The 17,197-nt window shown below is 37.8% G+C and overlaps 2 protein-coding genes across 2 annotated transcripts in view; both read left to right on the forward strand.

Annotated features, from left to right (window-relative positions):
* The first annotated feature begins 1,337 nt into the window (after positions 1–1,337).
* On the forward strand, positions 1,338–9,163 carry pla2g3 (phospholipase A2 group III). The gene is made up of 7 exons (XM_085358540.1): positions 1,338–1,938; positions 3,371–3,503; positions 3,603–3,737; positions 5,136–5,482; positions 5,569–5,692; positions 6,010–6,120; positions 6,616–9,163. Exons 1-7 carry the CDS (start codon positions 1,419–1,421, stop codon positions 6,830–6,832), a joined length of 1,587 nt encoding a protein of 528 aa, XP_085214666.1. The 5' UTR covers positions 1,338–1,418; the 3' UTR covers positions 6,833–9,163.
* A 1,461-nt stretch (positions 9,164–10,624) lies between these two features.
* Positions 10,625–17,197, forward strand: part of ttc28 (tetratricopeptide repeat domain 28) — a 167,029-nt gene continuing 160,456 nt past the window's right edge. The window contains exon 1 of the mRNA XM_085358541.1: positions 10,625–10,886. Within this exon, the coding sequence (XP_085214667.1) occupies positions 10,857–10,886 (30 nt within the window). The 5' untranslated portion in view covers positions 10,625–10,856. The remainder of the gene's footprint in view (positions 10,887–17,197) is intronic.

Below are 17,197 nucleotides of genomic sequence, written 5' to 3' on the forward strand. Positions count from 1 at the left end.
CCAAACAGGCAGCTCTGAATATTTCAGATCCTGTTCTATTGGGGTTTTCCTATTCAACTATCTCTCCCAAAATATCCACTGAACAGCAGTTCTCACCTTGTTGATGCCAGCAGACAGAGAAGAATGGACGGGCTGCTTCAAGCTGAGAGAGAGGCAGCAGTAACTGAAATAACCAGTCATTACAGCCAAAGTATATAGAAGAGTATCTCTGAATGCGTAGCACATTCAACCTTGAATCAGAAGGGCTACAGCAGCAGAAGACCACACTAGGTGACGCTTCTGGCAGCTAAGAACAGGAATCCGAGGCTACAGTTTGCATCAAATTATCAAGAGTTTTTTTCTTGTCATGCTTTGGACCCCTTAGTATAAACTGAGTACCATTTAAACTTCTCAGCCTAACTACTCAGTGTTGTTGAGGACCTTTATAACCATACATCTTCTGATAGTTGCTTCCAGCCAGATAACGCTCCGCATTACAAAGCTCAAATCTTCTGACACTGGTTTCTTGACAATGAGTTCACTGTACTCAGATGGTCCCCACTGTCACTACATCTCAAACCAACAGATCCCCTTTGGGATGTGGTTGAACTAGAGTTACATCATGGATGTGTAATTGACAGCTCCTGTCAACATGGAGCAAAATCTTTGAGGAATATTTCTAACAGCTTGTTGAATTTATCCCATAAAGGATTAAAAGCACAACAGAATCTGGCACCAGCCTAGTGTACCTAACACTAATGACATAACCTGTGATTAGAGATCATAAGAGGGCAGTGCTTCACTTTAGGTCAATTAAAAAAAAAGATTGAGAAATAGTAGTAAAAGGTCCATAATCCAAAAGCAGGCAGGCTTTTGGATTATGGTTTAAAAGTTTCTGTCTTGACATAGGTTGGAGAAAGTGAGAAAGGACTGAATATAAAAGCAAATCTCCCAGGAGTTCCAAGAGATTTCCATCTGTCAGTCAGAAAACACTGATAAGGTTGTCAGAATGTTTTTGGGGCGTGTCTATCACTTTTAAAGATACATTTGTAGATTGGTAGCAGCGTGCTGCCTGTGGGTATGTGTCTGGGTGGGTTTGGTGAGTGTTGTCAATAGTGTGTATCATGGTCACTGTCTGTGATGTGGGACAGATAGTGTGTGTGTGTCCTTGCTTGGCTGTGTGGGGGCGGGAGTAAAGTGTTTGGCTATGCTAACAGGTCACATGGGTGGTTTGGATATTGTGTTTATTTTAGTACCACCGGATCACCCGAGCACCCTCCTCCTCCTCTACCACCCCCCTCCTCCTCTTCTCATTTAAAATCGACCTGGAATCTGTCGATCTGTCCGTAAGTCCTCAGAGAGTGAAACAACAATACTGAAGTGAAACCGTTTCCCAGCCTGTTTCCTTCAGCTGCTTTCCTCCTCGACCCGCCGCCACCATGATGCGCATCGCTCCACTTGTTACTCTCATCTGCACATCATTACTCCTGAGCTGCACCGCAGCAGCAGCCTCGGTTCTCTGCACGTGGACTAAAGTTTCTGCTAACGGAGAAATGCACTACAATTTTCTCCGTAGCGACCCGCAGCAGACCCCTCCATCTCTGCGGCTGTACCACACCGCCTGGTCCGGGGAGCGCGCTCTGCTTGGCTGCACTTGGAGCGACGACACAGCGGTGACCCAGAACTATTTGTCTCTGTGCCGGGAGCGCGCGCGGGGCTTTTCAGAGCATCCGAATGAAAATGTCCATTTGGACTCCGTGTTAGAGACAGAAGGGCAGTGCGTCTCCCTGGCGTCTCTCGGGGAACCCACAGGAAAGAGGTCGGTGAGGAGTGTTCGTGTTCAAGGTCAAGATGAGAGGTCAGAGGTCAGCATACATAAGCGTGTAAAGCGCGGTTTTATTGTACCCGGGACTCTCTGGTGCGGCTCTGGCAACAAGGCACCCTCATATTCAGATCTGGGTATGTGGATCCATGAACTCCGTTTTTGAACTTATGTACAGGGAGTGCTTCCCACCTTTGGAGCCTTAATACTAAAGTTTGCTCTAACATTTAAAGGATAAAAAAACAAAACTATGTTTAATTTTTCTTCTGAATTTTTTCTTTCAATTCTGATTGATCTGTTGGGCACGACTTGCTATGGTGCTCACAAGTACATATTTTTCATTTCTTTCAAAAGTTGGAAACCAGTGATATGGGGTTAAAAATACTCTGTGTTAATGAGTTGATGAAACAAGTTTAGCAAAAAGTTAAGTTATTACACATGCAAGAGACAGACTTAAAATGAGCAAAATGAAAGCCACAGACAGTGAACTATGTTAGCCCCTTCTCTCCCAAACTCCAGAAACAGCCTAGGGACATATATTTCCCATAATTCAACTAACTGACCTCTGCCTTTCTTGCTTGCTAAATCCTTGTGTTTAGTATTCATCTTTTAAAGTGTGTCTCTACATAAAGTGTAGCTAATTTCATTTATAAATGCCAAAATTAAAAATTAGTCTCACAATGGGTCCAGGGTAGATATTTTATCCATGAAGAAGATAAGGAAAAACTGAAATAGATGGATGGCATGCAGTACATATAGATATAGACAGAAAAAGTAGTGGGTGTTCCCTCTTCTGTGTAATATCACAGCTGTACTCTCTGGAGCTGAAAAGTGAGGCTTATGCAGAAGTGCCAAAAACTACAGTTGCTTTACTTCCTTCTTCAAAAGCCCTCTTCTTTAAATAGAGAGTAGATTCCCATACTAAAAAAGCAAAACATCCCTGCATTAAAAAGTATGTTTACAGCCCGTTACAAAAATTTCTATGGGGAATAATTCTCCCCTTGATATTCCAGGATATGGCTGCTTTGACAGGTATGTCATTGCTAATAGCTTTCTGCTAATGTTCACCTCTGCTAGCCCTCTTGTCTGCTAATTTTAGTCACTAAAATGACCATTTAGACTGTCTTTAATTTGAATGAAATTCAATAATTTTCTGAAGAAGCATTTAAAAAGTTGATATTATTATACATATATTTTTACCTGTTTGAAGTTTCAGTTTTTCACAGCAAACAAAAAGATAAATCCACACTTCCTTAACAAGGCAATAAACCTTATTCAGGTTTTTGGGTAAATAATATATGTAAATGTTATATTTTATATCTATCTATCTATCTATCTATCTATCTATCTATCTATCTATCTATCTATCTATCTATATACATATATATATATATATATATACTTGTGGCACACTTAAAGAATGGGAACAAACCCAAGAACATTACTGACAGAAAGGAAAAAAAAAAACAATGATCACAACAAGTAAACTGACATTTACATTTTGGAGAGTTTCAATCATGTTACAGTCTTTTAATCCACACCTTCTATATATGTTTTGACCTGTTGCAGGAGTGTTTTCAGGGACCGACCGTTGCTGCCGGGAGCACGATCAGTGCAGACACACCATCCTGTCCTTTCACTCAGAGTTTGGCATTTTCAACAGCAACATCTTCACCATGTCTCATTGTGACTGTGATAACAAGTAATTATCCTATCCTTTCCTGATTATTTTTCAGCTGGTTTGTTGCATGTGCTTTGATGTTGATTCTTTCTTAAAATGATGGCATCAAATATGTTAAAGGTTTCGAAGTTGTTTGGTGGAGGCGGATGACGGCATAGCTGATGTAGTGGGATATACCTTCTTTAACCTGCTGAAGATGCACTGCTTTACATTCTCCCACCGGCTTCAGTGTACACAGAGAAACTGGTTTGGAATGTAAGTAAAGCTGTGATGGAAATAAAATGACTTTGTGTAATTGTGAAGGTCTATGATTCATCCAGTATTGTTATTTCTCCCTGACCTCTCATGGTATCCAGCCATTATAGTTTTATTTGTTCTGGGTTTGAGGCATCTGTCCCTTAGATTGCGAGCAGGTTTACAAATTGCTTTGGTAGTTCACTACTTTGGTCGAGATAAAGCTAATTGGATCTCAAGCTAATTACAGGAAACAGTGGAGACTTTCGCCTCTTTTTACATCTAGAAAAAAAGTCTGAAAAGCATATACCTGGACTAAAGGTAATATCTTTGATAAGGTGTCATCTTTTTGACCCAGTTTTACTGAGTCAGAAAGAAAAAAAAGCTAGCCTGACTCTATCAGCCAACTAACCAGCTAACTTAAATTAACTCCATACTTATTTACCTCACCTGTAATGTCAAAACACCAAGCTACATTTTCTTTTTTTTTCCATGCAAGACCAAGTTTTAAGATAATTTTTCATATGACAAAAATGGATTAGTTCAAACAATTTAGTCAGGCAACTTAATTCTAGGTTTGGCTATAGCCAAATTGAGAGTTTTTGAGTGTGTAGCTAAATCCAAACTAATTATCTAGTGAATATTATAGTTTACATATACAGCTAATCAATACATAAAGCATGAAGTATTGATTATTACTAAAACTAGATAAGCTTGCCATTACTCCTTGTTTTCAGCAACAGATAGATAGATAGATAGATAGATAGATAGATAGATAGATAGATAGATAGATAGATAGATAGATAGATAGATAGATAGATAGATAGAAGTCTGCTTGTAGTGAAGTCTCTCATCCTCTATGACCTCTTTAAACGATTAGTTGATGAGTTCATGGCTTCAATCACTAGTTTCCAGACTTAGTGAATACCTCACTAAGTAATAGGCGAAGTCACTGTAGCTAAGTGTCTTCTATCCTGTCTTCCTTCTCTCCCCCCAACCGTTTGCAGCAGATGACCCCGCCCCTCCCTGAGCCTGGTTCTGCCGGAGGATATTCTTCCTGTTAAAAGGGAGTTTTTCCTTCCCGCTGTTGACAAAGTGCTTGCTCATAGGGGGTTATTTGATTGTTTGGTTTTTCTCTGTATGTATTATTGTAGGGTCTACCTTACAATATAAAGTGCCTTGAGGTGACTGTTGTTGTGATTTGGCGCTATATAAATAAAATTGAATTGAATTGAATTAAGTCCATCTTTTCTATACAGTTTATAGTTTTGATCTCTTTTGGTTCAGACTGGTTTCAGGCTGGTATTTGTAACTTAATTTTGATCTGAGAGAAAGCATCCATCTTCCAAGTCAACACTTGGGAACAATAAGAAAACTAAATATTTCTGTAATTTTTTCGTCCTTTGGGTTCACTTGCAGGTGTAAGGAGACTAAAATGGCTCTGTATGCTGAGGTTCATTCACCCATATTGTTCAAATCTAAGCCAACAGATGAAACCATGAACAGCTCCGTGATCAATTCTACCACAACTGCAGAACTCCTAGAGAATAGCACTTCAGATTTACAGCTTTCCTCCAATACTGCTGCTGCATTCACAGTCCCTACACCCTTTGCCTCCATCATTCCTCTTACTAACGCTACAACATACACAGGCAGTAATGCAACAGAGACACCTTTGGGATCTGTTCCTGACAGAAGAGAAAATCTGGAGAACATTGTACCAACCAAAAATCATACTGTGACTGAAGTAGGCCCTGATATCACAGGTATTTGATACTAACCACATCTCAGTATATTCACTGATTTTCCTACAACAGAGTAACTGACCACTTCTGCCGATGCTTCTCTACAGCAATGTCATGTGGTATCTATAAGGATATCGATGAGTGTAGGGACAAGATCCCATCCCAGCATGAGAAATATGGCTTCTACAACCAGGAGCCAAAGACACTTTACCACTGCAACTGTACTGTCAGGTAAGGCAACACACTGTGTAAATTCTCTGTATTATTACCAGTACAGGGAAGTCATACGGAGAATTTTTACTTGCTTTTTTTTCTAGAATAATCTGATCGGGGGTAATTTTTCAGCATGTGTCACACCATATCTAAAATACACACATTTACTTAGTAATTACAGGGCATGTGCAAACACTGAGATAACAGCGCACTCGGCTTTGTTCTGCTTTGATACTCTCTCCAGTTCTCTTTTTGTTCTAGTGGCCTTTTCATATGCTCTCTGCCTTTGTCATGTGCTCGGACATTTCATTTGACTGGGCTTTTTGTACTTCTAGAATATTCCAGACTTTGGCTAAACAGAGACAACTGACCAAAGTGCAAGCTCATCTTCTGGGACATGTGTCTCAGTCCTGCTTCCTGCTTGAGGAATGCACGGCAGACAGCAAGTAAGTATACAAACATATACAGTAGATATATTTAACTGGCCTAGCTTTAAAGAATATAATACAGTTATATCACTGTGTATAACAGAAGAAGTCAGATCAAGTACACAGTCACTATGACTGATATATTATGACATAGCATTAATGGTCAAAATGGCCATGCATCAGTCTGTGGACATGGAGCTATAATTCTAAATCTTTCATATACAGCTACATATTTTAGTTTGGTGCCTAAAAAAATGGAAATACTGATCATCGGATCATGAGATGATGCTACACACATTTCCATTGCATACAGTGATTTAAAATACATGTTCAGCCGTGCATTCTCTTAAGCTTTATACTTGTTCTGTATGTAAATAATCCCATGTAGTGGATGATTAGAAAAACTGCATGAAATATACATTTTTAAGTAAAGTAAAGGTATGTCAACTCTAACACTAAAACTAAATACTAAGTAGCATCACAAAACATTTGTTCTTCTGCTTCATTCAACAGCTGTACTCTAGTCGTGGTAAAAGCCGAGCTTCCTCAGCAGGATCAGTGGACCAGCGTAGCAGTGGAGGAGCAACACCATCTACAGGCAGTACAACTGAACCTCAGGAGGCCAAACCCAAGGAGAGCTAAGAGAAAAGACAGAGAAGTGAGGCTCCACAAACTGTGTCTGAGATTGACCCGACGCAGACAAATGAAGAAGAAGAGAAAAAATGTCTAAAGGGAAAAAACCTCGTCCTAATGTTCAATATTATATACGTAAGACACTATGAAATCTATTTTCACATGGATTAGCAAAAAATTTTCCTGTTCATTTCCTGATGAATCTTCTTCACAGTCAGTCTCTCTTATGGAAAGCTTTATTTGTCTTTACGCTCAAGTCTTTCTGTCAATAATGACTAACAGGACAACTTCAACTCTCGTTTGATGTTCTAAGGCCTGCACAGATCATGTTAATTTGATTTAATAAATTTTTAGATCAGCAATACAAACTTAGAAGATTTATTTCCACTGACTTTATACTATTTAGGCAAAACCTACAGAGAAGGAAATATATATATATATATATGTGTATATATATATATTTTTTGTTACAATTCTTTATCTATTATCCAATACTGAAAACTTTGGATTACTATGAAATATTGTACTGTGTATTTATGGTGTCTACTATATGGGATGTTGTGGAGGTTGTACCTAAGGAACAAAATGGCCTTGTTGAGGACAAGATAAACTTATTCCTAAAGTGTAACAGAAATGTTGGTAGGTCTTAGCAGGACACCATAGTTTTTTACTAACTAACATTTAATAAGAAGAGCATTTTATTGAGGTGTGCAAGTTCAAGAGCCAGCTGTAATAATCCATGCTGGCAAACTATAATGACTCACTGCAGTAACTCAATTCAGCTGAGCCATTGTTAAAATGAATAGTAACACATGTGCTTCTCCTGAGATGACAGATGGAGATATCTGCCATGAAAACACATCTCATTAAAAAGGAGGAGCTTTGGCTGTCCTGGAAGAAAGGTTACTGTTGACCTCAGTATTCACAGAATAAAATCATGGTTGCAGTTCTGTACCCTATACTGTAGATGCGTTTTATATTCATGTTTCAGCACATGTGTAGCCTATATGTAAGTATTTGCACTGTACTGTATGAGTTGCAGAATGCTGCAAATTATGTTGTAAGTAAAGCTATGAAAGAGAAAAAATTACTTAAATAGCTGTACGTAAGAAATAAATGTTGAAATGTACTTTATGTTGTAAGATGTAAAAAGAAAAAAAAATAACTAATTAGATTTAAAAACAGTAGTTTGTTAAGATATATTGTTAAATGTTAAGATACATTGTTATCATTGTCTTCTTTGTACCTGTTAATTTTATGACTTGAATGCTATATTTTTGCTACGCTGTGAAGGATTGCAATGTAGATTTTGCTTAATGTTCTCAAAATAATTGAGATTATTATTATATATTATTATTATTGTTATTACTTTTGTTAACAGTTAAACAAGACAATCAATATCATTCTCAACACTGTATGGTAAATGTGAGGCTAAGGACTGCAGTGATGAATGCAGCTTAGGCTAAAGACTGAAAGCCGTTACTAGCAATACCCAGAGTAGTGTTCACTAACAAGTTTGCTTAATCTATAAGAAAAATGTAAATGTTAGAGTTATGTCAGAGTTACTTCAAGCAAACAAATAGTTTCTCCCTGTTTTGCATAGACCTGCTAGCTAATTTTAAGTTTAGCCAAACTTTCAAGATTTATTTGCGCAGTGTAAAACATAAAATGAAACCTATTTAACATCTTGAGAGTTCCAGATCTTAAATGTCACATGTTGAGCTTTAGAGGTGTTTGTCAGTAGGCATCATTACTGACATAAAAACAGAATCAGACTGGCTATTATCCTGCTTCTACTCTTTAAGTTAGGCATCTCTTCACATAAACTGCATATGTCCACATCACAAGCATGAGCGTAATATTTAACTATACAAATAAGAAACAAAATGCATTTATAAAAATGACGGCCTCAGTTTTTTGCCACAAATGAGTAAGTAAGACATTTGGCCTGCACTCTCTGCCTCTCTGTACTGGCTGCCTATGTCTTTTAGAGTTCATTTTAAAATTCTCATGTTTGTTTTTAAATACCTTCACAATCTTGCCCCGCCTTACCTCTGTGAGCATCTTCATCCCCACACACCCTGTCAGTCTCTCAGGTCAGCTGACCAGCTGCTCCTGGAGGTACCGAGATCCAGGAGGAAGCTCAGAGGGGCCTTTTCTATTGTGGGTCCTGAATTATGGAATAATTTGCCCTTGCATGTTAGAGAGGCCCCTTCACTGTCCACTTTTATTCTTTGGCTTTTAACCTCAGTGAGACTTAGTTTCTCTTGTAACTAAATTAGTTATTTAATTAAGTATTTTACTTTTTCTTTTATTTGGCTTTTTATTTATATCTTATGTGACTTTATTATATAGTTCCAATGTACAGCACTTTGTGTCAGCTGTGGTTGTTTTAAAGTGCTTTATAAATAAAGGTGATGATGATAACGCGGGACACCTTTGCGACCTCGCTGGATTTTTTTTGTGTGCAATTTTGCATGCTTTCTTTTTTTTTTTCAGTGCATTGTGTTCTGCGTCCTGACCTGACCTGAATACAGGGTTTGATCTTTGGTTTCATTGTATAATACTGGACTTTTTTTTCTACGAAGGTTGGAACTTTGAGAGTGTTTAAAAAAGAGAGAAAAGTGTGAAAATGTTAATGCCTGTCTGAGAAAAGTGTATAAAATGTGTAGTGAGGGGCTTTACAGCCCTAAAACATCTGTAATAATTGTAAAAAATAAAGCTGGCTACTTTGTGGATTTCACCTATCGCGGATTATTTTTAGAATGTAACTCCCGCGATAAACGAGGGACCATTGTATATGCAAATGGGGCTCCTTCTGGATGATTCAGAATGTGGGATCGTCACGTGGTTCCTTTAGGAGACAGTGCTCAGTTTTTTGTTAATGTCTGGTCAATAAATGCTTTGATCTAAAGTAGTTTTCACACCACAGTGAAGTGTACAGTATTAGTAGTTAAAAGTTAGTAGTTTATGTATAATTCCATAAAATATTCAAAAATCAGTATCAACAAAGAGCCTTACCTACCTTCTTGATATTTTAGTTTGTATTACCACAGTCAAAGAGGCTAATTTGTTTTGTTAGTGGGCCATCTTTAATATACAGGTAACATCGGGTAACTCTTTCCTTCCACCCAGAGCATGCCTCAACTTCTTCCTGAACTCTGTGCAACATTCTTCTTTCTTCAACTTCTTTCACTTACTCCTTGCCTCTGCCTTCACTTTCTTCCTCTTCTTAATGTACAAAGGCATCCTACAGACAACCATCTGATGCTGTTTAGCGACATTCTCCTCTGACACCACCTTGCAGTCTCCTATATCTTTCAGATTGCACATTTTGCATAAGATGTGGACCCTCTGTGTGCACCTTCCTCATCTCTTATATGTCACCCTGTGTTCTTCCCTCTTCTTAAAGTGCATGTTTAGTACAGACATTTTCATCCTTTTTGCAGAATGTACTATTATCTATCCATCTGCATTTCTCTAACACCTTACCTACTAAATACCTCTGTTCCCTTTGTCTACATGTCCATAGAATTTTGCACCAATCACAATAATGTTAATAATGTTTCTTCCAGTCTAAAGTCTTTTTAAACAAACGTTATTTTTAACCGTATAGGGCACTAGCACTCGGAGTAGGTGGCTATATTCTACAATAGACTCCAAATGCTATAAAATAATATATTTTTAAACAAGTCCTCATTCCTACACAAAGTATGGCTTCCTGTTAACATACTACACCAACACAGTGTAAAAGTCTGCTGAAATGAATATCTGTCAGGTAACTCAACTCCTCTCTGATGTCATGAAGAGTAATTGAAACCTTGCTGTGAGCTGGTGAGCCGACCGGATCCCCGCCTCTCACCGGACAAAAATTCCGCTATGGGGAGAAGTTCGCCTGTGGGAACATGGCGCACGCAGTCTGGATTAACTTTCACTCAGAGAAACTTTGGAGCACCGCTGCATAGCACACAAGCCTCTCACTCTCAAGTTTATTGGTAACATATACCGCTGGATAACCTACAGTGGACTTGTACCCTGGCTTTGGATGACTGTTTTTCTCTGTCTCTCTGCTGCTGCTGCGGGATGAAAGTTTAGAGCTCCGGTCGCCGGATTTAGCAGAGATGGAAAAGCCAAGAACGAGGAAAGAGAAGGTAAGGCTAGTGGAAACAGTCGCTTTATCTTGTGGTTTCACAGAGGACACAAACCGCGGCTGCTCAGCGCCATCGGTAAGAGGCTGGGAAGAGAAAAAAAAGTCGCTTACACACAGACATCTCACGATGAGCTGCCATCGTGCAGGGCTTATTTTGAAACATGGAGTTCATAGACAGCTCCATCTGAGCTCTGACAGGCTCATTTATACCTGTGGATGTTGTGAAACAGATTTTTATTTACTAATACAACTAAAAACAGAATAGAATAGAAGTGCATCTTTACTGCATGTATTCCTTAAATGCATACAAGGAAGACTAAAAGGGAAACGACATTATAGGAACACCATGGAATACAAAAGACATAAACAAAGGAGCTCATTAAGTTGCCAACTGTAATTTTACTGTAAGTTGTTTTTACAGCGTGAAATATATCAGAATGTAGAAAGCAAATTAAAGTTACAGTAAAGTCAGTACAAAAAACAAAAATGAAAGTGTCAAGGCGCAGACACGAGTTTCAGAAGTTTCATTTACAAAGTGACAGGGATTTTTTTTTCAGAGCTACACTGTGAAATTGGCAGGACATACTTTGTTATACAGACTAAAATAAATATCTGAGAGCTTTGTAGAGAGTTATTTTAAATTTTAATGGTTTTGGTAAGTGGAATTATTCTCAGCTTTTAAAATGTAAAAATTGTCACTTCTGTAGAAGTGACACAAAAACTTGGGATGATATGCAAGAGATACATTTAAAGAACAATAATTTGCAAAAAGAAAATGTAGCTTTAACTGAAGAAATTACAAGAATAACATATTAAATGTTAAACTCAAGAAACTCTGTCTAAGGTTTTCCTATTCTTGTAGTATGATTTCTTTGGCTATACAGGTTAAGGACTCCTGTGTCCTTGCATTGGTTTCATAATGCGACAGACAGTTTTCTGCTGCGTGGAACTGTCTTGCTGAAATAAGCAATGCCATCTTTAAAAAGTGAGTAGATTCTTGCTCCCCCCAACTTTTATGTCTTTAAAATACTTGTAAAAACTAATTCTCTAAGCCTACCCATCTAAAGGAGAAGAAAAGAGATAGAAGCAATAATGATGCCATAAAGAGTTTTAAAGTGTTTTTGTGGATATTTTGTTGACTTCAGTTACATAGGAGATTTTCACTACTAAAGAGGCATGTGCCACTCTGTCTAGACCTCTTGCCCCTCCTTTGCCCCACCATGTAAAGAGTCTAAACTATTAGATGATTTGATAATAATCACCAGGTGTGACTGGTCAAGACCATTTTTCTTTTTTTTTTCTCCTTTCTTTTACTGTATACATATTTGTCAAAAAACATTCACAATAAAATGTATATTTATCAAAAGCATGTTTATGTGAAAATCTTAAATAACTGATTATTTGTTTTATTCTATAAAGTGTCAGAAAATAGTGACACATTTCATATCCTTTAAATAATCTTTCTCAACAGTCCAAAAGCTCAAATATATTTTTGATATTACAACTGACTGACAAATAAAAAATAAATAAATTACATTACACCGGAGAAACTGAAACCACGCATGCAGGTACATTATAGTATCACAGTTGCAACTAACTGCTAATATTCAGTTTAGTCAGATTTCCAGTACCTTTCAAACATAATCTGAACTATTCCATCTTTGTTGCCCTTAGCATTATGTCACACATTTATACATACAGCTGCATACAGCTACAGCTTGTTTCATTGACGCCCCATCGACGATATGACACATTAAAGATCTAACGGCCAGTTTTAGGCAAACAGTTTCCTCTCTTTCAGGTACTCGTCCCATCAGTCTCTTTCTGTCTCTATATTTTTACCAGGAATGTACTCCCTGTGACCTGGGCTGAAAATGGGGCTGGGAGTAGTAAGACAGAACAAAGGGGAAGTGTGTGTTTGTGTGTAATCGTGGAAGGACTGCCACAGGATATTCATGTTGTGTTCCTGTCGTTTGGCAGTGTTGTTCCTCAAAAATAAATTCTTTGTAAACTTCTGGAATGCAACCTGACACTTTCTTCTGTAATGTGTGTGTGTGTGTTGTAGTTTTTGCTCTACAGCCAAATGCAGAAAGTACATATCAGCAGTGACACTTCTGATAACCTGTCTCTTGAGTGAGTTGGTGCTACCGTCTACACACTGGGACAGCTGTGTGTGTGTGTGTGTGTGTGTGTGTGTGTGTGTATGTGTGGGTGTGTCTGTGTGTAAGCAGCAACATTATTAATAAGCTGCTACAGGAACATGAAACAAACAGATGACTCAACTCTGCTCCTCTACAAACCAGAAATGCTAATGCAAGTCATGTGGAAAAAAAGTATGGCCCATAATAATAATAATAATAATAATATTATTATTATTATTATTATTATTATTATTATTATTGTAGAACACAGCATTCAGCAGCATTAACCATGCTTGTTCTTTCTTTTTATAATTCTACTGTCAAGAACTTTAACATTTTGTTTTGTTTTGTTGCAGTTTCTTTGCATGGTCTCACATTGGTGTGAATTTGTTGGGACATCTATTCCTGCAAAAATTGTGTCATTGTGTTAACACACCTGAATACTCCAGACCAACAAACCTCTGCTTTTAAACATGTAGACACACAAGTCTGTAATGCAAGACTGAGGTGAACCTACATGGTCAAACCTCCAGCCAACTCGAGCAGATTTTCATTTGTACGGTAGTTTATATGTAAATAGCTATAGAAAGATAGAGGAGAAATTGGGCTAGAAAAAACAATCTGCATTCAGGGAAATGTAAGTAAGCTCTGGTGACTAAAATATCACAGATAGATTTAAAAACAGACATAAAAACAAGGTGATCATAACTGATCCTTTAGATGAACTGGCAGGATTGTTTTTGTATTGAGTGATTAGCCAAATAAGCACTTAACCATTTGATACATTAGACTCCAGGTTTCTATTTTCCAGTTTTCACTCATACACAAACATATCCTCTCCATTTGGAAACAAAGTATTTTACCCACAGGTGCACAACATTACAGAGAAGTTTCAGTTAAGCCAGAGCTCTGTTTAAGAACAGTGTAACACAAAAATGTGTATAACACAGCTATCAGTGGAATGTGTATGAATGCAGAAGTCCACTTAGAGTAGTTTTTCTTCTTGCACTCTACTAGTTGCATTCAAGTTCAGGAACAGTTTTAGTTCAGTACAGACAATACTGTATGTGATATTCTTTATTTACCTGTGTTTTATGTAACATTCGTCATATCAGAACTAGAACCTCATAACAACCTGGCACATTAATGAAAATAATGTAATAAAAGAGAAAAACAATGAAAATTAGCATTTTCACACATTGTTGTTATGTGGAAACTTGTGTATAGCAGTGCTCTTCTAAACTGTGGCTTACACTGAGACTTTAATCAGACTTTAATCTTTACAGCACATGGGCACACAGCAGCAGCATCTTGTTTTCAAACAGGTCCCAATATATATGTAGCTGTGGTCAGAGGTTTGTAATCATGGGCATGAATCTCATGGGAACTTGGAGCTTTTAGTGATTTCTTCAAACACTGCATTTTATATAGTGGAATGGTTGCACAGCATACCTCTTTAATTACTTTAAAAAACAAGAATTGGATGCACACATTTGAATTTATTTTGTGACCGATTCTCTTCAGAATATTTCAGACAGAACTTTTAGGCAGAGCCAAGTGGCATAAGGCATCCACTTTGGCATCATCAGGTGATGCTCTTGTGAGGATGAAGTGGCGAGAATGACAATTAGCACGTCCAAGTCCAAGGCTATGGTTCTCAGCAGGAAAAGGGCGAAGTCCTCACTCTGGTTCACGGATGAGTTGCTGACCAAAGTGGAGTTTGAGTATCTCAGGGTCATGAATGACGGGAGTGGCAGATTGATAGTGATGGAGAAGCCCCTGAACAAAACTTGACACTCTCAAACTTGATTGAAATTTGTAGCTGCTCGTGTGGACAAGCCACAAAGTAAAGGTTAGGCTTTCAAACTTGTACTGTACTTGCACTGTACCAGCTTTCAAACATCATGGTGGTAGTGAATCTAAATTCATCATGTTCTGGGGCTGTTTTGTTGCCAATGGTACTGATACATTGCACAAAGTGGATGAAATAATAAAAAAAGGACCGAGTTTCACCTTAAATCAGCAGTTAGATGATTGAAACTTGGACACAAGTTTTTCTAACATGATAATAATCACAACAGGCATCAAAACTGCTCTCCTGTTTCATCCGCTCACCCCCAACTGATCGCAGCAGATGGCCACCCCTCGTTGACCCTGAGTCCTCCAGAGGTTTCTTCCTGTTAAAAGGAAGTTTTTCCTTCCCACTGTTGCCAAAATGCTTGCTCATAGGGGGTCATATGACTATTAGGGTTTTCTCTGTTTTCTTTGTATTATTGTAGGATCTTTACCTTACAATATAAAGCAGCTTGAGGCAACTGTTGTTGTGATTTGATGCTATATAAATAAAACTGAATTGAATTGAACTGAATAAAGTAGGCAACCATTAAGTTTCCAGAATCGCCCTCCCAAAGCCCGAAGCTCAACCCTATTGAAAACTCGTAGACTACACAAACAAGGTGGGTCTGTGCCATGAGACCAACAAATTTAAATCGTCTCTGAGTTCAAATTCATGTCATTAAAGTCATTAAAGATGTATGCCTTACAATCATTTCACTCTGGAAAAGAACAGTTCAATGAAATCATTAAAAGTCATTTTAAAGCCATTACAAATCACTACTATGCTTTTAATGTAAAAGTAAGTAAATGAAAAAAAAAAAAAACCCATGCAGGTAGATGGCAAAGAATCAAAAATATTTTAATAAAAAAGTAAACAGGACGACTGCTTCTCAAAGTAGGAAGAGAAGCCATGCAAGTAATGAAACTGGTTTGTTCTCAACAGGTAAATTGTTCCAGTCTGATAGTCTTTAAACACAAAAGCTCTTTTACCTTATTTTTTATAAGCAGCAGGAACAAGAAACACAGCTGACTGAAGTGGCTAACGTGGTTTGGAGTTAAAAGCAAAGGATACTAAAATAAAAAAGGATAATTGACATGAATACACGTAAATATAAGTTCAAGTCAATATATTTGTGAATGCAATGCTCTCCTCAATTGTTTTGTGTTATTTTTTAAAGTTTATCATGAATATTTGATCTGTAAAAAGTTTTTATAATTCATCTAATTCCATTTGTTTACTGAGTCAGCTTACTTATAAATACATATATTTATTTCATGTTTTACTTTATCAGCAGATATTAATTAATGAGACAGTATTCTTCAAGAAATAAATCAGTGTTAGTTCTTATGTCACTCATGTGATATATGCATACATGAGGTGAATAATCAGTACACTTCAAAAAGCCTTCATTTCCTTTACTCCTCTCAATCCACTGTTGGGTGATGCATTTGCAAGTTTTAGGAATCCTTCCAGTCTGCATATTTTAAATGCGTATCCAAACAATTCAGTGTGTGTGTGTGCGTGTGTGTGTGTGCGTGTGTGTGTGTGTGTGTGTGTGTGCGTGTGTGCGTGTGTGTGTGTGTGAAGGGAAATAGAGAGAGATAATGAAAGCCTTCGTGTAAGCACTGGTGAAAGGACAAATTTGGAAACACCAGATCAGAGAGGGAGGCAGCATTTCAATGTTAAAGCTACAGAAAGGGAACTTCAGTGTGCACATTTTACACAAAGTTTCAGAGACGGAAACTAACAAGAAGAACAGAGCCTGTATCTTACTAAGTCTCTGACTTTCCTCCTTTCTGTCTCTGTAACTCTCGGAGGAATTCAAGCTGGTACCAGTGTGCAGAAAGAAAAAGTGCTGGCACTAGTTTGGTATCCCATTTGCTAATAACTACTGGATCATATCATGCAAATGAAACAGCTTCAGTTTGGTGTTGTGTTGGATAGAAATCTGCATGCAGGAAGGTTTTTTTTTTAAATAACTTTTGTAATAGCACTGAAAGAACATTTTCTTTTGAAACAACACTGTGAACAGCTTTTTTATTGAAACAGCTAAAAATATGTGATAGCTGGGCTCAACTTTTGTACATGTCACCCTTTGCTCCTATGCACCTCAGTTCAGTGAGATTTGAAATAGCTGCTACACCCAATAATAGTGCACCCAAATTCTAAACAAATCACCCGATGCCTTTATAAAACACACAAATACTAGCATCCAAAAATACTATATGAAATAGTTTTTTCTGGTGCTTTTGGTCACATGCTGTAGTCATCCTCCCGAATGGTCGAACTTCTCACCCCATCTCTAAGGGAGAGGCCAGTCACCCTTCGGAGGAA

This window comes from Diplotaxodon limnothrissa, linkage group LG7 (assembly GCF_057381915.1).
Source record: "Diplotaxodon limnothrissa isolate DT_005_m linkage group LG7, D_limnothrissa_male_GT1.1, whole genome shotgun sequence".
Taxonomy (NCBI): domain Eukaryota; kingdom Metazoa; phylum Chordata; class Actinopteri; order Cichliformes; family Cichlidae; genus Diplotaxodon; species Diplotaxodon limnothrissa.